This window comes from Coturnix japonica, chromosome 13, assembly GCF_001577835.2.
Source record: "Coturnix japonica isolate 7356 chromosome 13, Coturnix japonica 2.1, whole genome shotgun sequence".
Lineage (NCBI taxonomy): Eukaryota > Metazoa > Chordata > Aves > Galliformes > Phasianidae > Coturnix > Coturnix japonica.
In genome coordinates this window covers 3,058,754-3,086,107 of record NC_029528.1, presented here as the reverse complement: position 1 = coordinate 3,086,107, position 27,354 = coordinate 3,058,754, and the positions used below count along the sequence as shown (strand labels likewise).

The following is a 27,354-nucleotide window of genomic DNA, read 5'->3' as shown; positions in this document are numbered from 1 at the left end:
ACGCTAATTAATTCCACTCATGGGTATTAAGCTTCATAGTAGGACTGTCATTCGAGTTTTAATCTCCCAGTCTTGCACTGGCAGTGTTTCATTGTCATGACATGATGCCATCCCTCCAGCCTTTCCATTGCCATTTGCACATGCTTTCTCTGTCAAGTAACATGTCCTACCTGCAATGTGGTATGGTCCGAAAACACTTATGGCTGCAGTGGTGGCAGAAGGAACCCCAGCATGGAACTAACACAGCTCTGTCTCACTGCAGCATTCGATCCAGCAGAAAGCGTTGTTTCTTGTGCAAGCGTATAGTGGGGGCAACACCATAAGCAAAATGTGTCCCATTCAATTTTTATTTTTTAATTATACAGTGAAAAAGAATCAGTTGGCAACTACTGCCTCTGGAGGAACTGACATTAAAGAGTTGAGGAAAATAATAGTTTGATGGGGTAAAATGTGCACTGGCAGTTCTAGGGCTGATTTGTTTTATGTTGGTGAAGCCTCCAGCACAATGAGCTCCTGGGCTGTGTAACAAAATGGCACTATTATGTTTCTGGTCATAAAAGTTGTCCTTGCTTTTATACCAAGACACCAAGGTATCTCTGAGACTCAGTTGGAAGTGGAATTTGTTCATTCTGGCATCTGGATTTAGCTGGCTTAGCGCCATCAAAATTGAAGGGAAGAGAGATGATTGTCCTTCTCAAAGCAGCACTTTGGCATTTCTGACATTTTCCTGTACATTCAGGCCCATGGACAGCAGAAAGATGTGTTGGCTTCTGCTGATATAATTTGTAAATGAGATCACCTAATGTTTGTGGTAAATTAAGCTCTTATTTCTAGGGTTGAGAAAGCCAAAGACAGCTGTGAAAATAAGTTGAGTTTTCAAAGAAAGACAGGCATAAATACTTGTTATTTTCTCTTGATTTTGCTCCTATTGGACTTGTCTTCAAATGATCTGAAAATGTCAGTTACTGTAGGAAGAAATTGTCAAATAACACAAGAAAGGTGTAATAATCTTCATTATATAAGTATAGAAAAAGAACAAACACATTGATATCTGGACAGTGTGCTTTCTTCTGCAGCTGAGAAGATGTTTGGAGTAGTGGCTTCTCTGCACGTTTCCTTTAGAGATTCTTACCAGGTGAAGTAGACCTGCACTTTGTGTAGCTGTAGTATGGTGCTCTCATGGGACACCAGAAGATGTGCAGAACCTAAACATGCAGTACATTGAGAAACAGGATAAACAGCTCAACAAATAGCTGCCATGATGTGGGGATAAACTAGGCTGAGTAAAAGGATGTCTTCATCAAACCCTCTCGAGATGAGGCTTTGAAGGGAGCACTGCTAAAATGCTGCACTAAGTTTATCATGTGTCGGTCCCTACTCCCAGCACTGGCAGTCTGTCAGGCTGTCAGCAGCACCTTCCTCTATAAAAGCCAGAAAAGGATTTGTCAGGGAAATTGGAAGGACTACTTGGTAATTTTAGAAGCTCTGGAGTGTATTTATTTGATGTTCAGAGTGATAAAACAGCTGCAAGTTAAGAGATGAGCAAATGTGATGGCTCACTTCACTCTGGAGCTCTTGTACTGCTCGATGGGTACCGTGTGGGTTAGAGACCAAATGTATTTAAACTGTTTCAAGTTTGGCCTTCATTATCAAGATACTGTCTTGAAGCTTTATTCTGCATTTCCCTGTGATAAACAAAACTGTTTTGCAGAGAGGCTATTTCTTTTACTGTAGATTTAAGGAACAGCACTGGGGAGAAGGAGAAAAGCAATCCTGGGGCAAAACCAAATTACTTTCCTATACCTACTGGCATACACTACACTACTGTCTACTAGGTGACTAAGGAGCCTCGTGTTAGGGATGGCCATGTTTTTAATATTTAGTTTCTGTAGACAAATCTGTGTGCATTCTGTACTCAGTGGATTAGGTGGGCACCTTTAGGCTTTTGGCTTTCACATACAGCAGTTAATATAGGACTATATTTGAGTAGTGGCCATCAAAAATACCAGCTGCATGGGAAGTGGAGTACATAGGGCTTTTTTTTTTTTTCCAGATAATAATAATATTGTTTACGTTGATTCCTTGTTTTAGTCTAAATTTCCTGTCACCTGTTCTGAAACAACAACAAAACAAATCATTTATTTTGGACCCAGGATTTCCCTACTTTCCCCAAACATTACTTCATTTATGTTTTCCCAGGTGCCAACCCTACCTCCCTCTGGATTCTACTACCTTGGCCATCTTCAACACACCGTACGTGCGCCGTGCCTCACCTCTGTTGCCTTAACTGACCCACCTGGTTAGCCAGATGCCTCTTTGAGACAAGGACAGAGTCTTTAACATCCCACATTCCATGACTTCATGACCTATATATAAATGAGTGGATCCTTCTTTGATGTGCACGTGCATTTTGTACCGTTATAATTCATAGCTGGCTTCTAGGGAAACAAAAAGAACAAGTGTATTGACTCCTTAATTTGAGTTTCACAGTTTTTGCAGTGATTTTAAGTGAAGTTCAAAGCAGACGGGATTGCTCTGCAAATAGTTGAGCTCATGCTAAGAGAGGAAGAGAAGAGAGGAAGAGATATTTGCATATCTTCTCTTGGCCATCAAGCATTGGGTGCCCAAGAACTGATATAAACAACCAATAAGCAAATTTAGGTATATTAGTTTGACTCCTGATCATTATCTCTGACAGAGAAATACTTTTACGTTTCTCACAGTTCAAATGCTTTTTTCCCCACTAATGAGCATATTTTCTGTAGTGAGGAGCTGGCAATGATGTAGGCCTTCTGCCATAAGCCACTTGGCAGCCTGAGACTGACTAAGTTACTTTCCTTCTACATAAATAAGGCATTTTTTGAACAATATCACATTGCAAGCTTGTATTCATCATCACCTCTTACAGTTTCCATGTATCTGGTTCCTTACTAACAGTCATTGCCCATTTTACAAATCTACATGATGCTGTTTTTGTCCTCTCTGTGTCCCATAAAATCCACCATTTCTCTAAAAAAATTTCTCCTTCTCCATTTTTCTTCTCTCTTTCTCTAAGTCTGTTTTCTCTCCTCAACCCCATGTTCCAAAACAAGTATTTCTGTTTAGACTTGGGTCAGATGTTCAATTCATCATCATTAGTGAGTTTGTTACCATCATTAACTAACAACTTATTTCTTCCAGTAAAGCTTATTTTATAGATGCATTAAATGGCAGCTTGTTCAAGAAATGGTCTGAGTCCTACTTCTTAAATTGCTGTTGGATCATCTGTGTTTTCATTTTATCTGTGGGACATACTCTGCACTCTTGTATCCCACAAACATAATGAGGACTCATTATGGAATGGCTATCAATCAGCTATTTCAATACGAAGTTCACAATATAAAGTAGTAAATAAACGAGAAGTCAGCAATAAAAATCCCTTTGCCTCCTCTGGAGCCAGGCTTCATCCATAGAGAAATCAAGAGCTTGAATTTCTCAGAATTGAGGAGGTGTGGATAAACTCACCTTAAGTGTTTCTGTTCTCTTTTCAGAAGATAATGAAACGCCTGATTAAGCGGTATGTGCTGAAGGCTCAGGTGGACCGAGAAAATGATGAAGTCAATGAAGGTGAGTGGATTTTTATTATTGCCACAAATTAGAGCATGTCGTGCTACTGCTACTGATATCTCAAGAGAAAGGATTGAGCTTTGAGAACAGCCTTTGTGGAGAGGAGACATGCCTCAGGCTCACACGAAGGCAAACAATGCTGACTCAGAGCCACCTTTCTGCTCTGAAATTTTCCTTATCGGAAAATATGTGTTATAGGGTCTGTCTGTGCATTGTCCTGCTTTGCCTCTTAGCTCCACATATCCTTCCTTTGCAAAACCCAGGGCATTATTCATACTTAGCCTTGTCTTGGGGCCTAAGTAAAGTAGTTATTGGCTGTACTGCCCATGTCCACCACAAGGGCATTGCTGAAACTGAATAAGGATATGCGCTGCCTTGGTATCTTGTGGGATTTGTAAGCAGATGGAAAAGACACTCTTTGTAATGCCTTCTCCCTGCTATCCTTCTGCAAACGTCCCATGTAGGTGAAGATCTACACATGGAGAGAGAACAGACTTGGGAAAGAAGATGAATTTTCCATACATAGCTTATACTGCTGTTGGTCCTATAAGCCAAATATTAAATGCATAAAAGCAGTAACATCATATAGAGTGCCACAAATACCCATGTCCAAGCTCAGGTATAAGATAGGAGATAATCTCTCCTGTCTTAAACCCATAGGTATGATTTCCTTGATATTGCTAACAACAATGTATTCCTCCCTTTAGGAGAACTTAAAGAGATTAAGCAAGATATTTCTAGTCTCCGATATGAACTCCTGGAAGAAAAGTCCCAAGCTACTGGTGAGCTGGCAAGACTCATACAGCAACTGAGCGACAAGTTCGGGAAGAACTTAAATAAGGACATTTGATGGTGAGCAGAGAGGAAAGCACCTGGTTTTCTAAATGATACTCAGTCTCAACCAGCATCTTAAGAGGACAAAAAACAGCGCAAAAAACAGGGACCAGGCACTCTTCTATAAACTGGCAGGTGTCAGTTGGAGCACTTGCATTCCTCCTGTGTTTAGTGACTTTCCAGTTAAAGCTTTTATGACACAAAACAACTTACTGTTAAAAAGCATACAACCTTCAACATCAGAAGTAAAGGAAGCGTAGGGAAGGCACCTTTAGTTAAAGGCAAAAAAGCCAGACCTTCATCCACCTGTCTCCAGTGAACTGTGCTCATTTACCTTAACTCTGTACTGACCTGAAGTAGGTGAAGGCTGAAGGAAAAACATGCCAAGCATATTCCTTGAGAATTTAAAAGAATCCTGTCCTTGGCTGTGTCCTTTTACGTTTACATGGGCATCCACGGAGGTAACTTTGAACAGCATGGTGGTTAATTAAAAGCATAGAAATCATCTGCTGAAATGACCAAGGCTGATTGTCAGCTACTTTTCAGACTGGATAAGAGAGTTGGAGCCATGAACCAAACTTGTTGGGTAAAGCACCCTTCATCCCTTTGCTGGAACCTGATAAAGGGATTCCAATCCAGAAACCCCTCTCAGCTTTTTCCAGCTGTATTAGCCAACCCACTAATGGATACGGTCCCTTCGTACACACACACTGAGCCTCTCTTTTGTCCATAGATGATCCAGCTACAACAACAGTGTACTGAAACATTCAGTGAAAATCCACAGCAGAAATAAAGTATTTTGTGCTTATGTGTTCAGGGCAAGGAACAGCACTAACTGATGACAGCAACACAATTCAGCTGCTCTGCTTCAAAACAGCAAGCCATAGGATGAAGTAAAACATGAAAAACACCCCAGGAGCTTCAAATCTTTGAATCCTAGGAAGAAAAGGCTTCATTTCCAATGGGGATGTGCTGACAAGTAAGAAATAAAAAGAAGAATGAATTGTTGGAGAAATGATTGTCCTGAGTTATGTGTTTGGCTTTTATGGAGGACCTGGAAGGAAATAAAACCACTTCCAAGGCTGTAATACAAACACTCAGACTGCACTTCTACAAAGGGTAAGCAGCGAGTTGATGCAAAGCAACTGGAGACTTGGATTGCTTGGGTTTCTACATTTAGCTACTTGATTTCAATATTTAAAGCACACCTTACTACTTGGGAACCGCTGAACTGTCCTGTTTGTTCACAAGGTACACCTACGAGATGACCATTGTGTTTAGGGATCAGCTGCGAAAAACAAGCAGAAGCAGAAGGTGACCCGTGATCAGTTCTTAAGTGCCAGATGAGAACACAGATAGCCTAATAGTATCATAGTTATATTTGTACAAAAACAGTGAGAAAAAAAAGACAATAAAAATGTGTACTGTAAGTAGATCTGTTTAGAGAAAAAGCAGAATACTGTATTTTTACCTTTAATAAGATTATCTTGTATACTGTCATATTTTTACCTAAAACCAGGAAAAGAAATAATAAAATTACCTCATAATATTTTGTTGTACACTCGGTGAAATACTTGCCTGATCTTTTGGGGTATCCCAAATATTTTGGTGCTTTTCTGCAGCGTTAATAATGAAATCATCCAAAGAAGCAATTTTGCCATAAAACTTCTGAAGTTCGGCAGAGTCAAAAGGCAAAACTGAAAGTATATCACAAGGGAATGAACTTAAGGAAACTTCATTTGAAATTATTAGTATTGTCATCAGTATTAATGCATTTCTAAAACTACAGTGGGAAATCTGCTACTTTTGCATGATGGTTCTTGCAATGTAGTGTTATGATGAATCCCTTAATGCTAAGGAAATAACATTAACCATAATTTCTATTTCTCATTATACTACTTATTGAGTCAGATAAGGAAGGTAAGCAGAAATGCAATGATACACTTACATTTTGCCTATTTAGATGCAGCACACTATAGGATTTGTCCTAAGGTCCTGTGTTGAAGAAGGAAGTGTTCTGGTGCTGAGTATTGCATCTGTGCATGCTCTGGTCAGCACAAATAGCAGAACGGTGGGAGGAGCTTTGTAGAGCGATGGAGGGCACAGTTGCCCTGTGACTGGTGGGGTGAGCAAAGCAGCACAGCCCTGCTCCACATACAGGAATTTGCTATGAAAGAGCATCACATTTTCTAGGACTTCAAAAGGAAACTGAAAGATGCACAGAGAAAAACACAGTTGGAAAAATGTGCTTCTTCCCCTTTTTTGCATTTACATTCCATGAACTATCCAGGTACTGAGGCTTTTTTGTATTAATATTCATGACAATATATATATTGTCATGTGTATAGTTGGAATAATACGGGGGTATAGTTGTAATTACAGAGTAAATGGATAAGCAGAGGGTATATAAGAAAAGACTCAGCAGTGCTGAGGCTTTCAGTTGAGATCGATGCTCACCAATGTTGAGGCTCACCACAAAAACTCCACAAAGGAGCAATCTCCAGAAAGAGATGCTGCCTTAGTGGTGATCAGCCCTTAAATGGGATCTAGGAGAGGTGGAGTCAAGCTCCAACCCTTCTGGGAGCACAGCTCAATTACCTTCACCTGTGCTCCCGCAGCTGACCCATCATTGCCTCAGGTGGTTAATGAGAGATTCAGGCTGTGATCAACAGTTGCCCTTACAACAAGCAAAATCCCACTTCTGCAAAGCACTTTCCTCATCTGGTCCCAGGAATACCATGCAGCAAGGAAGCTGCATGCTATGTATTCATGTGCTATGAGCAGAAATGATGTTAAATTCATTGCATGGTTAATGAACTCTGTTTATAAGAAATTAAAGTTAAGAACCTTACTAAATGATCCCTGAGAGAAGTCAGGGATTTTGGAGAGGAAATATCAGAGCAGTTGGGACCCAGAAAGGAGCAGATCTGGTGTGTGCAGCCCCCTGTGCCATCCCCCATCATTAGTCACGGGCTGGCTTGAAATGTGGGGGTTCTATTTCTTGAACAAATTCATAGTGGATTCCATATCTTCCAGAGAGCCAAAGAAGCTGGCCTAATTAAATAAAGGAGACACTGAGGACTCAGGAGGGGACAGCCCATCACTGCATCACAGGTGGGCTTCACATCAACACTGAGATCTCTTCACTACAGTTAAATCAGTGCAAACAGAAAGGGAGATAATGGCCAAAGCAGCCAAATAGCTGAACTGGATGGGGAGCTTGCAGTGTATTTAGCAGCAAGTAAAAGCATGCTCACTTACTTAAGGTCACTTGAGAGAGATTTAACACAAACATGCAGTGTGATAAAGAGGATTTGGAAGGGCTTAAAAGGTTAGTGAATAGCTAACAACTTGTTAATATTTAAGCAGTATTGACTATAATGCAGACTAATATGTAATTCTCATACTAACGATTAATTATATTGATGCAAGGATTTAATTAGGACTTACCCAGCAGGAGGGACGAGGGATCTGGTGCTGAGATGAATTTCCCTGCTGCAGCCATTTGTCCTCACTCTGGGCAATTGGTCCACACATACTGAGGAAGCAAAAGGCTGAAGGCTGAGATCTTCCAGAGGATGAATGTCACCCTTCAGTACATCAAAGACAATGGCACATACATAGACTTCATAGCATATTGCATCTTGAAAGAGAGAAACAAATCCCCAAAGGAAACCTCTACCTGTGTCTGACAGCTGCTGTGCTCTCCCTCTCAGTTCCATTTTACTCTATGGTAAGCATTACTTTACTTCCACCAAGTTTAAAAACTCACCTTTTTTTTTCTAATATAAGAGCAGACTAGGGATTAAATTCGCATGGTGATGATTCCCAGACAAAAGAAACAGAAGTGCATTCATCCTCCAACAGAGCTTGCTGTGCGCCTCCATTTAGAAACAATACTGACTGATTTTGTCAATCATACTTGTAGCCTTCCAGGCCAGTAGAACAGTCCTTCAGAAAGCCGCCCCACTCATCTTCCCAACCTCACATCCACATGAACTCACATCTCAGAGACTTCCATTCTGGTCGCTTTTCCCCCCAGGTCCCTGAGCATCACCATCTCTGTGCCACACCTCACAGCATCATCGAACCTGAAGCTTTTGGGGGTGACAACTAGGCCAGCCCTGAGCCAAATAGGGGCTGCCAGTTTTGTCACTGGGGTCACTTATAAGAAAGAATCCAGCTCGTGGTTTTCTGGCAATATCTGACTGCTGAAAAGCAGTGTTTTTGAGATTCAAGAATGACAGTAAGTGAATAGCAAATGACAGCTCCTTAGAAGGGATATTCACTGCAGAGTAAAAAGACACAATTTGGGAGAGTTTTGTATGTGTTAAAGATGCTTACCCATGCATTGTGTGCCTGTTAACACCCTTGCTGTTATCTAGGCATGGCACCAAAGCTGCATTTTCCATAACGTTTCTCCAACATCTTGCATTAGGAGGTTCATGTCTGCAGCTCTTCCTAAGGGAGCAAACGACAGAGAGGGAAAGGTGCAATTTGAAACGGGAGGAAGAAATGTCACGCTATAAGTTAAAACAACGGCCACAACCCGCAATAACCCCACAAGCCCTGTGGCCCCGGGTGGTCTGAGAGGAGAGCAACCGCTGATTAGATCAGGAGATCTTTATCTGCCCTTTCTCGGAGCGCTGCGAAGCGGGGCTGGGGCTGCACGTCGCGCCGGGACCGGTAGGCAGCGCTCAGCACCAAGCGATGCGCAGAGCCCGGCTTCCAAAGGGAAGCAGCAGCTACAGGAGCAAAGAAATCCTCTTTCTGCAGGTTGGTTTCTCTCCCACTCTCTCTCTTTTTTTTTTTTACCTCTTCTCTTTCTAAAAGTGCCGTTAAACTGAGGGATGGTGGAACCGATGAGTTCTTGCTAAGGGGGAAAGTCAGCATTTCCCTGCTTGAATCTGATTCATGCTGAGATGGGTTTCAATTCTTTGCCTTGCTTCGTGGAAAACAGATTCCTTGCTCCCACGGGACCACATCTTTCAGTGCTTGGCACTTATTCCCACCCGTGTGGAGATAAAAATCTCCATCAGCAAAATTTGGACTGTATGTTGTCCTTAGGACCAACTGTGCTCAAACCACCACCTGCTGCTGACCCAAATGGGAGGTTTAGATATTCATACTTCAGAAACAGCGTGACTTCGTTTTACACTTAAGTCAATATAATAGGTGATGCTCCTATCCATACCTATATAAGTAAAAAAGAAATCATTCTAAATTGAAAACAAAATCACATCCCTGTCACCATCTCACATAACTATGAAGGGTTTTCTCAAGCCATCCTTTGAGTTTTAATAGCATCACCACCAAAACAGGCAACATACCTACATTTAAGGTGCAGAATGCAGACATATTCGATAAGGAGATTTTGATCCAAAAATAGAAAGAAATTCTTCACTATGAGGGCAGTGAGAGCCTGGCATGGGCTGCCTGGAGAGCTGTGGATGCCCATTGCTGGCAGTGCTCAGGGATGGGCTGAGGGGGCTGCGGGCACCTGGGCTATTCAAGGTGTCAGTGCACATAGCAGGAGGGGTTGGGGCTGGGGGTGCCTTGAGGTCCCTTCCAACCCAAACCATTCAGTGATTCTAAGTACCAGAATACTTGGGATATCAATCTAAGGGCAGCAGCGGGCCAGCCCCTGCTCGCCTACAATGCACTCCCTTGCACCCTTTCCAAATGCTAATTGGAACTCCCTTTGTCATGCGTATATCTTGGAGAAGGAGTTATAGCCCTTAGCCTTCACTCTTCCAAGGTACATAGGCCGTCCTTAGCAAAAGACACCACTTCAGTAATAAACTATACTTCCAGAAATTTATTTCTTGCTGTTCTTGCAGTGATGAGTCAGAAATCTTTGCATTATGACAGCTTAAACCAGTGAATTTTGTGCTCCCAATTGCAATTAAGAGTCAGACAAAAGCTCCAGAGTCAGCGCACCCCTCCTGCTCCAAACCTGGTTTATACTCATTCCTGACATTTAGGTCTCCAAGATGCACCTTCAGAGACTCCTCTGAGATCTCGATGAGATGCAGAAGTGACACAGAAATAGTGGGACGGCATCCACAAAGCTTTCTTTGATTTTAATTGGAATTTTACAGCAGAAAGCTGAGTTGTCCCAAATAAGGAAGTCATAATGATAATAATAAGGAGAACAATAATTATGATAGGAGTAGTAATAATAATAAAACATTTCGGAAGCACACAATAACTGTATGAGCAAATATCCAAGAAATCAAAGCCAGCCCATCAGCAGCTCTGTGTCAGACCCACTACTTCAAGCCTCAGAGCTTTCCAGCAAAGCTGAGTTCTGGGCACATACTTGGGAATAACCCCAGCCTGCATCTTCCTTGGGCAAAGGACTGTGGTTCAGAGCCATGTTGGCATCATTTAAACCAGCCCTTGAAGCCAACCAATTCCATTGCATTGAAAACACTGCCCACATTCCATAAAATTCAGATTGGAGATGCAGCCCACAGGGATTAATGAGGGTTTGAATTTATTCCTCAAGAGCTTCTGGTAGTTTCATTTTTCTGCTGTGCCACTATAGTCTTCCTACACACTAAAGTCGCTCGCTTGCTTCCAGCTAGGGAAGGGACTTGATTTCACAGCAAATAAGAATTGCATTCGGGTAAAGGAAAATAAATAAAGCAATTACTCACGCTGTACTTCGGCACAAAGTCTGCTTATGAAAATTGCCGTGCAGTGGACAAACAGTTCCAGGTGATGTTTTTCTCAGCAGGAGTTCTGCAGTTTGCAGGCTGTGCCCCCACAACGCTGGGCACTGAGAGCTTGGATTCCTGTGGGAGTTGGGAAGCTCTAGGAGTGAAGTCAGGAAACAGAAAGCACTGGGGGGAGCCAGCAAGACCCGTCCAACCACCCTCAGGTTACAGACCTTGTGACCATTTGTTGCCATTCAGGCAGTCAAAGCTGTTTTAAATACACATCAAACATCCTACTGAGCGTAACATGGAGCCATCAGGCACTCATTTCTGCACTCCCCAGCTCTTTTGCTGCGAGTTTTATGAGTTTGGGCAGAGTGGGCAGGAAAATCTCTTGATGACGTTCTTCACACATGCAGCCCCAGCAGAATGTCTGGGTTTTGCCTTCCTCTCTCTATGAGTCTTTCTGATTTTCAGGTTTTTTTCCAAGTTTGAATTGGACATCAAGGGGGGAAGCAGCAGAGAAGAAACCCAGTGTTGGCTCAGCCAAATAATTGTATTCACACTGACTATAAGAACATCTGTCTGTCCTCTTCACCTCCCCTCAGAAAAGAAAAAGATTACATTAATCTTCACTCAGCACTGTATCATACAATCATTTGAATTGGAAGGGACTCTTAAAGGTCATTAGGTCCAACTCACCTGCAATGAACAGGGGCACCCACAGCTCCACCAGGTGCTCAGGTTATGTAGGCAGACACCTTGAGTGTCTCCAGGGATGGAGCAAGTACCACTTCTGTGGTTAGACTGTGGCAATGCCTCACCACCCTTATTGTAAAACACACTTTCCTTCTGGTTAGACCCAGAATGACATCATGAACCACGACTGTCTGATGCTTGTGATATTCCTGCTTCTGCATGTGTATCTTTTTGAGTGACGTTCTGCATAATTCAGCACAATTCTACATGTTCCATTGTTAATGTGCTCAAAATACACATTACTCAGCTTGACGACTAGGTTTTGTCTTACAGCCATCTGGATGGTTTATTTTAGAAAGTGAATTGGAAGAACAGTGCTTTATTCAGTTATTAAAAGGGCTCCATGCAAACAGGAGGGCTGCAGGGATGGAACTCCTCAATGTGCCTTTGCCTTTCTTCTATTAGCCTCCAGCCTCAGCTTAATCTTAGCACTTCTCATGCTTTTTTTGAAGGAGGAAGATAAAATTTATCATTAACCACAGTGTTTTTATCATGGATACTCTATTGGACAGCTTTATACAGAAGTACCATAAATCTCACCATAAATCCATCCATTGACGACTGCTGTTTGCACACCATGAACATACACTGACCTGCACGAGGCTACAGCTGGGTAACAAAATCACACTTCATGTTGATGTCAATTAATATTCACAGGAGACTTACCTGGCAGTGGCAGGAGGAGAAGGAGGACAGGGTCCAAAAGCCCTTAAGGGCAACTTCTGAAACCGTGTACCAGCAGTACAGTGCCTGAAATGGCTGGAAAACATCACTTGACGTCCATCTTCCATGTAAATACATTTTCCTTTGGATGAAGATGTCCCAGTCAGCCTCTGGGGAGGCAGGAATACACCAAGCAGAGGGAGCTGAAATGGTCACAAAAGATCAGTTTTATATTAACAATGGATCTGTTCATTGTGAATATGTGGCATTCACAGTACTACCCACTTGGTAACTACAGGGTATTTTCATGGCCCAGGAGGTACTGCAGGATCATTTGCAGCAGCCTTTACCCGTGTTTTCTCCTCAGAAGAAGCTGTGGAAGGTTTCCCCATCTCTAATCCACTCAATAAAGGCTTTGGGGACTAGGTTTGCCCTCCTGTGTGTGTCACAGCCCACATTGCTTGTTTAGAATGTTTCCATTTGTAATTATTGCACAATTGAACAAAGCGAGGAGCTTTGATCACATAATCATTACAACTCTCCTGTTTTGAGGCTAACTGTGCAGCGTGACAGCATCTGTTTTAATCCCCAGGTGGTGCCACTAAAAACAAGAACTTGTAGTTTAATACAAACCTGACTGTGGTCTTCTATTCCTTTAACAGCTAATGATAGAAGAAAACTACAAAATATAGCAATGATCCCACAGCTGCAAACTACCCATTACAGCAACACAAGATGTGCAAAGGATGCCTGCTAGCACGCTCCAAGCCAATGAATCATCTAATGCCCTCCCATACGCAGAGAGGATTGTAGATTTCATTTATTTCACCAGTATCTGTCGGAGCCAAAATAGAAGTGCATTTAACAGGGGATCAAAACCCATCACTACTGGGATTGGGATGGAACTTCTTCAATTGTCAGATTTCGCAGCAGAGACTGCATGACACTTTGGCAGAACTTTCACCACCCTGCCAAGTCAGAAAGCCATAGGACTGCTTGCAGCTTGATCTGCAAAGCAATTGTTAGTTGGGAAAAATAAGCAAGGACATCACCCATTATATTTCACAAAGCACAGAACTGAAAAATAATAACAAGACAGAGAATAGATTTGGGTGACTGAAGCAGATGGATATTCCCTCAGTGTAAATGGCAAGTGTCAGTTAGATACATCAATTTCTTCTCTGCTGTAGATTTTTAACACGACAAACAAGATGATTAGTGTGGTGGATACCATAAGTCTGAAAAGGTCCCTGTGATCTCAAGTAAGGTGAGTATACCTACTGTGCTCTTGGTGGTCTCCAAGGATGCATTCTTAGTTGACATTAATTGGCACAGAAAGATCAATGAAGCCACGTATACAAACTGCAGTTTTTGCCTTGCTCTTTCTCTTCCATCCTATTTGTTTGCACAGAGGTAACTGTTTATGGACAGATTCCTCCCTGGGATGATTTGTGCTAACTCCACAGCACCTCCAGTAAACTCATATTTCTTGAATCCCCGCTGGTACAGGGGCTGACGAAGGCAGCTGCGATTCCTGGATCTGTGCCCTTGGCCAACTTGTGATTAATACCATCTCTTGGTCTTGGAGACTTGGGATTTTAAGAACGTTGTGGTTGAAAACTTGAATCTGCCAGACCACAGGAGCCTGAAGGATTTTTAGTGCCACTTGTTTCCTCTGTGGCATCAGATTAGCCTCATTACTACATTATTTTGTCCAGACTTTGCGTTCCCAAAGAGTCCCACAGGGGTCCCTTGCAACCTCTTTATGTCATACAGAGAAACACACTCATGCTTTTCTGCTGCTCTCTCTCCTCTGACTCTCCATTTTTACTGCACTCTCCTGTTGATTCTTCTCCTATATAACTTCAGTAATTTATGTTTTTTTTTAATTACTTTTTTTCTACTAGGTTTTTCACTTGTTTCTTGTTGGTATTTGCATTTATCCCATGCTGGTGTGGTCAAACCAGAGAGGGCAGGATGGAAGCCTTTCAGGCTCAGCAGAGTAGTCCCCTCCTGGAAGACCTGTGGGGTTGTGTACTAACCATACTGTAGCCTTTTATGAACATCCAATAAGGGTTGGAATTACAAATATGACCCTCAATACTGATGATGTGTATAGAATCATTCTGTGCATATAGAGTCATAGCCATCATTAAGGTTAGAAAAGACCACTAAGATCACCAAGTCCAACACCAAGCCATCCCCACCATGCCCTCTGACCACATCCCCACTTGCCACATCTCCAGTTCTCGAACACCTCCAGGCATGGGGATTCCACCACTTCCCTGGGCAGCCTGTGCCAGTGACTGACCATACAGCTAAGAAAGAGCTAAGCTCACCTTTGTATTGTGTCCCAGGGGCTTCTTCTGTGGTCCAGTATCAGAAGGATTTGTTTAACAGTAGCAGAAGTAGGTAGAATGCTACAGTAAAAATGAACAACATTAATAGCGAAACAATGAAATAATTACATAGATGGGAATGAGAGAAGTAGTGGTGTAGTTAGGCTGGTGCAGTGCTACAAGCAAGAGTTTCTGCATGTCCTGAGGACAGAATATTCATCTGTGCCAGCAGAACTATTGCATCCCTCCATAGGTTTGTGCTCACTTGTGGACAACACTGTGAGCATCACGCGTAAGAAAGATGCTCCTGCCTTTCTTTCATGCTGTGAGGTCTCCCATGGATCAAAGAGCAGCCAGCAAATAGCCCAGGCTGCATAGTCCCTGCTGGGACAGGCTCAAGAAACAAAGGGCTCGGAAGATGCCAGCAGGCTGATTTGGAATGAGGTCCTCATTCATCTCTGCAAAGCCAAGGAGCAATAGAAAGCAGTTCCCCATAGGAGATTTGCTGCTGTCACCTCAAACACAGAGCAGGTGACAGCACTGCTCTGGCTCTTCCTGCTGTCCCCTCCAGGGCAGTGTCAGGAGGTACAAATCCACACATCCAGTCTTGGCTTTCTGACACTGCAAGAGAAAGGACAAACCGAGTCTGACTTAATGACACCAGCTAAAGAGAAAGAGCTCGTAGCGCCGGGGACTTAAATTATTCTGTCATACATTGCTTCTGGCATGAACTGTTGGCATGGAGACTATTGCGAAATGTAATACAACATAAATAAAATATTAATGGCACACGAGAAACTGGATGTGATTTAAAGAGATACTGAGCTGCCAACTGAGCTACGGTTTGGAGTTTATCATGCAAACAACAGGGAAAATTATGACTGAAGCTATAAAGGGCAACAGAGAACATTCCTGCTCTGACAAAGTACCCTGGGCCCTCAGAACTCAGAAAAGACTGATTTGGCAGAGGGATGAAGTACTTCCTAAAGCTTCTTTTTTCCACCTACAAATGAAAGGATAAATATTGCTTAGAAGAGCACAGGTGACATCACAGCGTTCACCAAGATGAGAACAACACTGCCATCCCTTCTGCCTCACCATCTCAGGTTGCCCTGGCAGGAAAATCAATATCCAGAGTGGAGAGAAGGCAACAGGAGTCTGCAAGGCTGAGCTGAGTGCCCAGTGGGGCTGGTGTTCCTTAGCATGGATGTAGACCATGAGGTTGAGAATCAGGTCATGTATGTTGAGATATGAGGTTTTCACAGGCTCAGGTGATTACAAAGCTGTTAATAAAACACAATCATAGAATCATTAAGGTTGGAAAAGAGCACTGAGATCATCTAAGTCCAACTGTCTACCCATCAAATGACAGTAAGACAGTTGGCAGGACAGAAGTGACAGAGAAGTTCCTGAGCCAGCATAATCAATGCCTCAGAGCCAGGCGCACTATGCTGTAGTAGTTGGCTTCAGTGGGTTCACATCATAGTCATAGAATCACCAGCACTAGCAAAGACATCCAAGACCATCAAAGTCCAACCATCCACCTAACACCACTATTTCCCCACTAAACTGTGTCTCTTAGTACAATGTCTATAAGTTCCTTGAACACAAATACTTGTGGCAGAATTTTACCCCAAAGCAACACATTTGTAATTTATGAATGTCTGAAGGAATGGGACTCAAACCCTCTCTACTCACACTCCTCTTCTCTTTGTAGGGTTTTGGTATCCACGTCCCTTCCTTCAGGACCTGTTGCTGGTTCCTCAATGTATGTAAATATCATTAAAAATAAATAAATGTTCTGAAGCCTGATAATTTGCAATTTACATAAATCATAAGAACTATTCCCAAGGAGAGTGAATTGGAAGAGAAAGCCTGAGCGGTTTGGGAATAACTAAGTCTATCTGATCTAAATACCTATGAGATAGCTGGAGATGAAAAATTTCCATATACAATGCAAAACATCAGCCATAATTTAAAAGCCCTGTCTCCAGGCAATAGAATTCTCCCAAGTAACAATTCTAACTGCTGAATTTCTTATACAGAACTTGCAGAACTTCTCACCGAGAACTCCACGCATCGCAGAGCAGCACCGCAAACATGGAGAACAATGGAAATTGGATTATAATCACCAGTAATTTACATACATTCGTTAATTTGCTATTCAAAATGAACCAGAGAGATGCAGGGCTCTGTCTGCAGGTGCAGATAAATCAAGTCTCTGCTTGTGCACAGCAATGCAGACTTGTGCAAAATTTACCACAGTGACTTTTTGCACAAATGCGTGTAATTTCACTTAAAATATTTTAAGCATAATTTGATGGTAGAAAGTTTACAGATGCAAAGAAAATGCTCTACGGAGTTAACATATAGGGAACAAAACAAGCTCACATCTCCATTCTTTTAGTCAGTGAATGAGGCCAAATGCTTGGACTAGTCCACAGCCCTATCAGTTTACTGTGCACTATCTAGAAAGCTGCATGAGGTGCTTATTGACTCATGGGATGCGGGGAAACACAGGAGAATGGTGTGGAAGTGCTCATTAAAGTGTTTAGCACATGCGTCCATTGTGCTTGTCTTCCTTCTATTGTCTCTGGGGCAAGGCAAAGGCTGGGCTGTTCCCACAGAGAGGATGTCTGAAGTCAACATCAAAACCATTTTCCTGGGAAGTGGATGCTGATTTATAAACAGAAGTGCTCTCATCGAGGCCATGGAAGGTCCCCAAGGTCTGGCTAACGTCACCTCCACCCCTCCTGCCACAGAGGAGAGTTTTCCTGCCCCACCTGCTGGGTCTGGGCTACTGCAAGGCGCTCTGCTCTTTGTCAGCAATGAAGAGCCCAATTGCTCCATGGCTTCTCCATGTCACTCCTCTCCGAGGACCCCCATGTACCAGACCACACACATCCAATTTGCTAGTTTTAGGGGTTTGCTGCCCTCTTTTTTCTTTCATGTTTCAATAAAAGACATTAAAAAAATAAAAGAAGTTTTGTTACATACATACCTTAAAACTAACACATTTTACAGGTGGCCAAGGACAATTCCTCTTTGCTCAATACGCTCCAGGCAAGCCAAAACGTTGGACAGAACTGTCTTCATTCAGAAATGACTGCTCCACAATTCCCACTTCATAGCAGAAGGAAAAAAAGACAAACAGAGGCCTTATTCAGAGCACCTGTCAGCATAAGAACAAAAAACAGTTAGAAAAAAATAGATATCTGATGGAAAAAAAAACCCACTTACTTGTGCATTTTTCTGGTGGTGCCATGCTTCTGTGTGGAACCAGGAGCTGGACTCAGTGATCCTTATGGATCCCTTCCAATATGGGGTATTCTATGATTCTATAGGAGGGCCCACCAGAGCTTTGTGCCCAGCTTTGGTTTTGTTAATATTATGCTATCACATTGCTCTATATTTCCATTACTATAGCTTCAGATGCTTTACTTTATTTCCATTAAGTGCTAGCAAAATCATCTGTGAAGGCACTTGTAATTAGGCAAGTAATTATAAGCACATTTACAGTAATTCATCAACATTAGATGGCTCAGGAGAAGCAGATTTGCAGGCAGGTGGGTCTCAGCAGCACCAGCACCTTCTCACTGCAGAGAATGAAGGTGATTAGAGGTGGGTACAGCAGCACAATCGCACTCCACCTGGCTTTGCCCTGTAGGTGTTTCTGTCATCCACATGCAGAAGGGCTCATTCCTTGCCCCTTATTTCATTATGGCTTACCCAATAATACACAGAGGGAACTCATCTGCTGTTTGAAAGCCACATGTTGCACCTGTGGCAATACACAAATGGGTTTAGCCTCTCCTCTCAGGGAGACAAAATGATGTATAAAACCACAAGAAATACAAAATAAAATGCGAAACCACAAGCCTGAGTTGTGGGCATATCTGCTCATTGCAGGGGTGTTGGATGAGATGGCTTTTAAGGGTCCCTTCCAACTCAATTCCATGATTCTGTGAAGAAACAAATACAGTTTGGCATGCTGGGTGAGTCTGATAGCGAGCAAGCCATGCCAGCTGGGAAAGATGTACCAGAAATGACCAGAAGTGCCCAACATAAATACAACGTGGGGGAATGACAGCTTCAGATATCAATGTTAATCTCCCTACCCGAGCTGCCCTCCGTTTGGCTCTGCTTTTATGACTTGCTGTGAGCTACCAAACAACAGCAACTAATGAGCTGTCAGCACTCAGCGCTGCTTTTGGAGTCAGTTCCTCTTCTGCAGAAAATGATAGTTCTGCTTAGTGGGAGTGACGTCTGCGTGCAAGGAGAAGTCAGAACCTGAGACGAACCTCAATTTAGTTTCACCACCTGCACCCTGTGTGCTATCTAGGCTTGTTTCTTTTAATGAGAGCACACCTGCCTGTAGATGCGACCTTTCCAGCAGTGGAACACAAGGTTCACATTAAACATGTTCCTATATTCTGGATCTCACTTTGGATGTTCATTTCATGGACGATTACTGCCCCAGCCTTTCACACACCATTTCCCTGTGTGATTGCAGCCTATTTTCCAAAGGAAATTTAAAAGCCTCCTTGGGACATGGAACAAATAGAGAAAAAACTTCCCAAACTGCTTTTCTCAGGTGAGAGCCATGCCTTTCATCTTTGTTCACAGTGGATGAAAGCACAGAGCTGCTCCTCACTGCCACGCACTCACCTCACAGTACTGCACCTCATGCACCCAATCCTTCCTTATGGGGTCAGTGTTTCCCCATTTGGGGTGCCATGCGGTGCCCAAGAGAAATAAGCAATGACTTGCCTTCCTAAGACTGGTCCCACTGAATTCACCTGTGCCATTGGAGCTCAGTGCCTCGGCTGGTGGGAGGTGTAGGAAATGCTCTTCATGCACTGCTTTTGTCATCGGGCAGAGATTGTTTCCATCTCTGTGTACCTATGAGAAACAGCTGCAGGATCACGCTGGCAGCATCCTGTTTGTTCTGAAGGAGAACTGCCCCATAAGAGTCCTGTGTTATCCCTCACACCTTCACTATGTGGAGCATCCATCTTGACCTGGGAGGAGGATTCTGGTCTGGTTTTGGTGGCTCTGCGTTTTTGGGGTGGCTGTGAGGCACAGCTCTGGCTGGAAGAGCTCCCTGCTCTGCTGGTGTGTGCAGCTCCCCAGTTCCTTCCCAGGTGCATGTGAGAATCGTGCTCTCCCCTCCTGCTCCATTACCTGCCCACTTTCCCACCTCACACTGTACAGCCTCCAGACGTGTAAAAGCCCACAAACAAATGCATTTCAATAATGAGGTGTTTAAATGCTCTAACACACATGCCGGAGCTGCTGTTGCTAATAGAAACGTGTTGCACTTCTATAGAGGCAGTTTCCTCGGTAACTGATGCCACCACAGGGCCCCATCCTGAACGGTGCTGACTGGTCCATGAGAGCAGAAAGACACAGATGTGCTGTGCATCATCCCATACACAGCTCCATCACAACAGGCAGTATCCAGAGTAATCTTACAGTTACAAGAGGGAGGAAAACATTACACCCATCAACGTGACATTCAAACACTCTAACACATGAATGGTCAGTACTCTGCAGTATGCAAGCAATGGTTTCTGGTGTTTGAGGATACTGTGGTCACTCTCTGCCACTCTTGGCCATTCGCTTCCATGTCAAAGGCAAGAAACTCCCCAGGAGTGGAACGATAATGAGGAATTTACTTAAGCTTTTATTGAACAGCAGATGGACACACCAGGGAACCCTGGGAGGATCCCTGAGGGTTTTTCTGCAGCAGTGGAAAACTATAGAAACTCATCTTGACTCATGAATACAGTGACTGCTATCTGTCCACACATAAAAGCCGTAAGGGACACACAACTAATCGAGCACTTAACAGCTCTTCTCAACTCCTACTTAGCTTTGAAGCCTGCTGTTCCTATTCACAAGCACTAAGATGCTGAAAAACTCTCCTAATTTTCCACTAATGCCAGATCACCTGAGGAGGTCTGCCTACAGACCTTGTGCTGCCTGAACATGGTCTTATCTTGGTGGCATAAGGCAATGCACTCGACGATATCATGCCCAAAGTGATGATGATATCAGCACTTGAAGTGATCTGTAGGAAAGATCTTCCTCTAATTTCTACGGGTGTCCTGAGCTGCATTTTTTTTCTCTCTCTATAGACACAGTGCAACGAGCTGCTTTGCTGGCCAGGCCTGGCCTTCACCTGGGTAACTACCAGCAAGGAACAAAGCAGGAGATGATGCCCACTTGTGATCCCTTTGGTCTGACTGCTGCAGTGTGATAGAGGCTGACAACAGGGCTATGGGATGCTTGACTGCCAGCAGCGCTGAAGGAGACCTCCAGGGACCACCTCCCCCATCTCCACTGCAAACAGCAACAGCCACATCAATGTCACCATCGCCAGGTGCTTCTCTAGCCTCCATACAGACCCCCGTGATGGTGTCTTCATGTCTATATTGGTACCCTACCTGTCACTCAGCTGTCTTTTACCACCCTCCCTCCCAATCTGTCATGTCTTGCCTGTCTTCTTTGGTTTTGTTCTGCTCCTCTTTCTGTTCTCTCCTTGTCTGCTCTTTCTCTAATTCTTGGCATTGATTTGTTTCTCTTCCACTGAAGAGACTAATTTGAGCTTTTCAACACTTTCTGCTCCTCCTTATCCTTCATTCTGCTCTCTCCTCCTCCTCATATCAGCCTCAAGCACAGACCAGGTCACAGAAGGCAATCAGCTCTGAAAGCCTTTCCGAACTCTGTTTTCCTTCTTGGAAACAATCCCAAACACAAATAATAAATGCTTCTTTTAATTAGAGAGACCACTGGCCTAGCATTAAAATTACCTTCTGCTGACAGGATGCACTTAACTGACTGCTGATTTGCTCAGTCAACAATGATGCAGGATCTGTTCATTAATTCCAGCAGAGAAAAAGAGTAACTTACAACAGACTTGGCTCTGCACTTAAACAGCACCTGCAATTAAGGCAGCACATCTGTGCTTAAGGTTAAAGCAGTGTGCTGCTGCAGTCTGTGATTTCCAGGCTTCTGACCTGACAACAAATGACCTGCTGAACCACAACTGCTGTGTTTTGCTCCTCTGCAAGTCTCTCTCATCTGCTCTTGTGTGGCCCCATCTGTTGTACTGTGTCCAGGTGTGGAGCCCTCAGTACAAGAAAGACATGGAGATTTTGGAAAGGGTCCAGAGGAGGGACAGGAAGATGATCAGGGGGCTGGAGCACCTCCCCTATGAGGACAGGCTGAGGGAGTTGGGTTTGTTCAGCCTGGAGAAGAGAAGGTTGCGGGGTGACCTCATTGCAGCCTTTCAATACCTGAAGGGAACCTACTCCCAGGAGGGGAGTAAACTCTTCGAAAGGGCTGACAATAGCAGGACACGGGGAAATGGTTTTAAGTTAAAAGAGTGAAGATTTAGGTTGGATGTTAGGGGGAAGTTCTTTACTAGGAGAGTGGTTAGGTCCTGGAACAGGCTGCCCAGGGAGGTTGTGGATGCCCCGTCCTTGGAGGTGTTCAAGGCCAGGTTGGACGGGGCTCTGGGCAACCTGATCTAATAAAGGTGTATGTTTGGTGGCCCTGCCAGGCAGGGGGGTTGGAACTACATGATTATTGAGGTCCCTTCCAACCCGGGTCATTCTGTGATTCTGTGATCTGCAGCACCACTCTTAGGGAGGCAGGAATGTATTTTTAAGCCAAAAAGACTTTTCAGTTAAGGTAGTTTCCCACCTATCATGTCAGTCTTCCCATTACACAGGTGGAGCCAGGAGTTCAGCTCCCAGTTCTAAGGGCAGGCACATCACTGTGCTCGTGGTAGTCACAGAACCAGCAGTCATAGAGTGGCTTTAAGTCCTTCCCCTATTGCTGGTCTGTGGCAGGGCCTCACATTTCCTTAATGAACAAAAATCAATTGGGACCCAAACTAAGGCTTCTCTGACTCTCCTGGACAGGGAAACCCACTCATTTCGTCTTTGCATCATTTCTTAATAGCAGTAGTTCCCTGGTTTCCCTATAATGGTCCAGGAGGGGAATTTGGGGGGGCTCAAGCTGGATGTCAGCTTACACTGAGAATCCATTTAATTTCTATAAATATCAACACACAGCATTTCCCTCCTGGGTGGAGGAACATACTGATGTGATCTAACAATTGATGGGCAGTTGGAATGGCTATTTGCTTCCCCAAGTAGAGTGCATCACGTTATGTTACCTGCACCTTTATGTCCTTCTAGCTTCTAGGACTGCAGCTGGGCAGTTGCTAATGCAAGTTCCTGCTGTTATCAGGAGACACCCATACAGATCTTCAGAGCTTCTACCTCTGAGGGTATAGAGGAAAACAATACTCACTGACTGTGTCTACTCCCAGACCAGACACAGCCCTGAGCTCTTGGAAGCAAGCTGACTTGTTGTGCTGCAGTTGCCAACATCCCACATGGCAGCCAACCCTGAGGGCTACAGACTCACCCATCTTTCATGCTGTGGGGATGCTGAGGTGAGTGCTGGTAACAGGGCCAACCTGCTCTGAGCACTGCGTCTCATCTTGCTCTGGGATGCACCAGCCTGGCTGCTGAGACATCCTGCTGCTAAGCATGCACTACATTGCCCCAGGCAAAACACCTCCAGGTGGTGCCCTCCGAGCAGCTCTTCCAGATGGTGTTTGGTGTTTGCAACACACCCACACATGAAGCAGAAGATGCTGCTTTCTCGGGACCATAGCGACCTCACCACAGCAAACTTGCTGTAAGGTGAAAAATTGCTCCCCAGCCTATGGAGCTGTGGAAGGCAGACTTAAACAAAAGGCTCTTTCCTCCTCCCTTAGTCTCTTTTAAATGACAAACTCCCAAACTCTTTGATTGAAGGTTGACATTTCTCCTTGTTTAAGAGGTGAAGCCTGCATCAGAGCCGTCACTCACACTGTTGGCTGAGAGCCCGATGGGCTGCAAAGGGCTCGTTGCTAAATTGGCACTGCCACACAACAGGGGGGATTATCCTGTTGGGTGTTCAGAAGTTACATCTGAGCAGCGTGGCTACAGAAGGAGCACAGAGCCCAGTGGTGGAATAATTACTCGAAAACATCCACAGGTTTGTCACAGTGGATTGTTTTCACAATCAATATGACGGCATTGTCACATATCTGTTACAAATGAATCCCTTGAAACAAATCCCAAACCCATCCAGGTCTGCATTGGCCTCACTGCAAATCACCATCACCTGGTGACATTTTGGAGCTGGTAACCATCAGGCTGAAATCTGTGCTTCTAAAAGGATTATCGGTTCCGTGAGGATTGTAGCTGGATCAGGCATCACTCAGTAAGTTTTCCTCCTGGTAAACACACACAAACAGAATTCAGAAACACAGACTTATTATAGAAAATAAATGACAGTGTTGGACCTGAGGATGTGTTACTGACTCCCTGGTATAATGAAAGGAGAGAGCACATTATTTATTCCTGCAGGAGAAGGATATTTAACAAAATTACACTCTAAACATTATTTATAGGGTAACCTTGTCTCCACAACCTTTTCCAGAGGAAACAAATTAGGGATCATCCATCATGAGCAAACTCTGCTGTTCCAGTCTCCCCCCGGCAAGGTTTTGTGCCAGACCACGCAATGCCCCAAGATTTCACCACCACCTGGAGCTGATCCCATCTCAGCCACCCACAGCTGCACTGGGTGATCACACAGTGCCTGCAAGCAGTGCAACCCCAGACAGCCCAAAAATCCAGAGCTGCCTGCTCCAGTTAATCACAGTCAGTTCCCCCAGGGCGTTTATCCACTGAGAGATCAGCGCAAACCACACACGGTGTGAATTCTCAGTGCTGTGAGCATTAAAGCCCTCTTAATGCCCACTAAAATTGATTGCTTCCACTTCAGCCTAACCCAGATCCCAAACTGGCCGCAGCCCAGCGACATCCAGGTGATGCGGGAGAGGAGCCAAGGTGCAGTTCAGCAGTGCTGGCTCTGCCCATTCTTACAGCCATGCCAGATGGGTCTTTGGACATGTTTCCAATTAAAAGTATGAGAGTCACCCTCCCTCACTTCCTACCCACTGTCTTATTTTAAGTAATGAATCACACATTTTATGTTTGGGGTTTGTTTTCTCTTTTTTTCCTTTTTCCCCTTATGAAGCTGAAAATGCATTTTGAGCTCTTCCAGTCCTTCAACATTCCGGACTTCTGCAACACCTGCAGCAAATAACCTTTGCCACTAATGAACATTCTTGTAGCTCTTGGCATTGCTAAGCGTCATTTGTCATAGAGGATGTCCCTTTTACGATCTCTTCAAACATTCCTTGTGGCAACAGACTTGTTTTTCCCCAGTTAGCAAACCTCATTTGTGATACTAAGTAATAACGGATACTCTGAAATTTCAGGATTAGCTGGAGGTCACATCCAGGATCTCCTGAGCCACGGCCAAGGTGAGATGATGCACCATGTTGGGGTATTCTGTGTCACAGCAAGATGATGTTATACACACGAGACCTTGTTACCGCAAGGCACTTGGAGAGAGGAGCCAAACAATGATGAATGAGGACAGCATGGGCAACCTGTGCAAGAAGTCATTCTGTTGTGGAGCCATTGCATTTGGGCTGTCCCATGGAGCAGGATGGGTTTGCTTGGCCCCCATCCAGCCATTCAGGGCTGTGTTAACTCCAAATGTGGCATTTTGTAAAGTTCTATGGAGTGAAAATGCCTTCTGGGTCAGGAGGATAGGGACTGCTGTCAGTCAAGTGCCTTCTACGGGCAGTGATATAAGTGGCCAAAAAATGAAGACTAATGAAGAGGAAGCAGAAACCTGGGAAATAATGGCCAACCTGAAAGCTGCATGTTGCTTCGTGAGCTTATTCAAAGAGTATGCAGGTTCCAGAGACTTTTCTCTTTTAACTGGTAAAAATAATCAACACCTACCCACCTTTGAAGTTCAGTGACAATAATGAACTGGCGAATATTTATAGGAAAAGCCATGGCACACAAAGTACTCCAAAGGACTTATGTAAGTGCCACTTTCTTTAAAACAGTTCTAGGGGAAATGCCTTAAGAAGCTTTATCAGCATAAAACATACTTTGAAATTCATGCAAATTAATAATTGGCAGGGAAAAGTCAAATCCATCTTGAGTGGAATGACTTAACCCTGTTGGACAATCTTTTTTTTTATTAACTCTAATTGTTAATCTGCAAGTTGAGAGAGGAAAATTCTCTCCTGTTGTTAAACGTAATGGAACAAATGAGGAAACCTCTTCAGCTAGAAGGGACTTTATGGAAACCAAATAAGGTGACAGGTTCTACTGAATAAGGCCCATTCTCCAAAATAAAACCAATTAAGCCAGAGTAAATTTTGGAAATTGATGACTCCAACATATCTTTGTACATGAATGGCAGAGCCCAGGGTTTGAATTCTCCTCCAGGAAGCTCTGGACAACCACAGGGCCTTTGCAGAGTCCTTCTCCTTCCAGAGCTTTCTCCTATGCTGTATTTTTGGGTTCCACACTGGAAGAATCCATTGAGACAAATCAAAAGTGGTTGCCAGACCTCACATGGATGAAAGCCACACAAACAACCAGGCTATGTGGTGTTTGCCTCTTGGGCTTAGAATGGATAAGAGTTGGTGCTTACTAAAATCTAAGACCAAATGTAACCTCCTCCAGCCTTTCTGTACATCTAAAATTAATGTTTTGCCCTTGAAAAAACTAAAGCCACCCCATTTATCTCATCTCCTCAGGTTTCATTTGCAGCCTACTCATCCAACAGTCATTTCAACTTCAAATGTTGAATTTAATTTGTCTGGTTACAAAACTGAACCTGGAGAAACAGGATGGAAAGCCGTCCGCTTGTCACTGTCTTCCAACATAGAACTGACAATGCAGTTTTTCATAGGAATACTCTTTCCACCACAAACTCCTTGTCAACAAATGGTGGTTTGGTATTTGTATTGGGTTTGAGGTCTTTTTTGTCCTTGTGCTGTACCTGACACATCACAGGCCAGATTTGCAGTTACGAAACATATAATAAGATCTACAGCATAACATGGTATAATGAATGACAACAAGAGGAGACATAAATGATGTCATTTGGAGAGCACTACCCCTGCGGTTCCCTGCTGCAAGCTCTTTATTGAATAATCTTGTGCTCACGGTTTCTTACTGTTCTAATAGGTTGCCACTGCCATTACATCTGTCTGGGTTCCTAGCTAACATTTCTCTGTAGCTCCACTTCCATGGGGCACACTTACAGCCTATGCTACTGTTTACGCCTTTATAATTATTATTTCCCTTTCTGCTTCACTCCCCGAGAATGCAGCGTCAGTAAGAGCTTCTAAATGCCAACAGTGGCCCCTAACCAGAATCAACCCTTGCAACATCCCTTCCGCTTCCACCACTAATTAAGAAATGAGAGGAAAAAAACAACGACAACAACAACAAATAACACTGTCCATATCTCATCACTACCAACTCCTCCTTGGTTGTCATTAGATATTACTCAGGCTCCACTTCAAATACTCCTTTGAGACC

The 27,354-nt window shown here is 43.7% G+C and overlaps 1 protein-coding gene and 1 long non-coding RNA gene across 10 annotated transcripts in view; one reads left to right on the top strand and one right to left on the bottom strand.

Annotated features, from left to right (window-relative positions):
* The window catches only part of TRPC7 (transient receptor potential cation channel subfamily C member 7), a 64,333-nt gene extending 58,322 nt beyond the window's left edge, over positions 1-6,011 (top strand). For 2 of the 3 annotated variants that reach the window (XM_032447433.1, XM_015875865.2), the window contains exons 11-13: positions 2,200-2,253; positions 3,531-3,606; positions 4,314-5,989. In XM_032447433.1, the coding sequence (XP_032303324.1) occupies positions 2,200-2,253; positions 3,531-3,606; positions 4,314-4,456 (273 nt within the window). In that variant the 3' untranslated portion in view covers positions 4,457-5,989. Of the gene's footprint in view, positions 1-2,199; positions 2,254-3,530; positions 3,607-4,313 lie in introns of all 3 variants that reach the window. The other variant, XM_015875866.2, reaches the window with a different exon arrangement.
* Positions 6,012-6,019: 8 nt separating this feature from the next.
* Positions 6,020-22,035, bottom strand: LOC107320212. 7 transcript variants are annotated; one of them, XR_004308903.1, is made up of 9 exons: positions 17,865-22,035; positions 15,962-16,146; positions 14,864-15,484; positions 12,528-12,727; positions 11,103-11,259; positions 8,785-8,901; positions 7,891-8,030; positions 6,389-6,648; positions 6,020-6,137 (listed from the first exon to the last, which is right to left on the bottom strand). It is a non-coding gene; the product is annotated as an uncharacterized LOC107320212 (long non-coding RNA). The 7 variants fall into 7 exon arrangements; XR_004308902.1 differs by having other exon boundaries at positions 11,103-11,240; XR_004308901.1 differs by having other exon boundaries at positions 11,103-12,727; positions 14,864-14,944; positions 15,379-15,484.
* Positions 22,036-27,354: the final 5,319 nt, after the last annotated feature.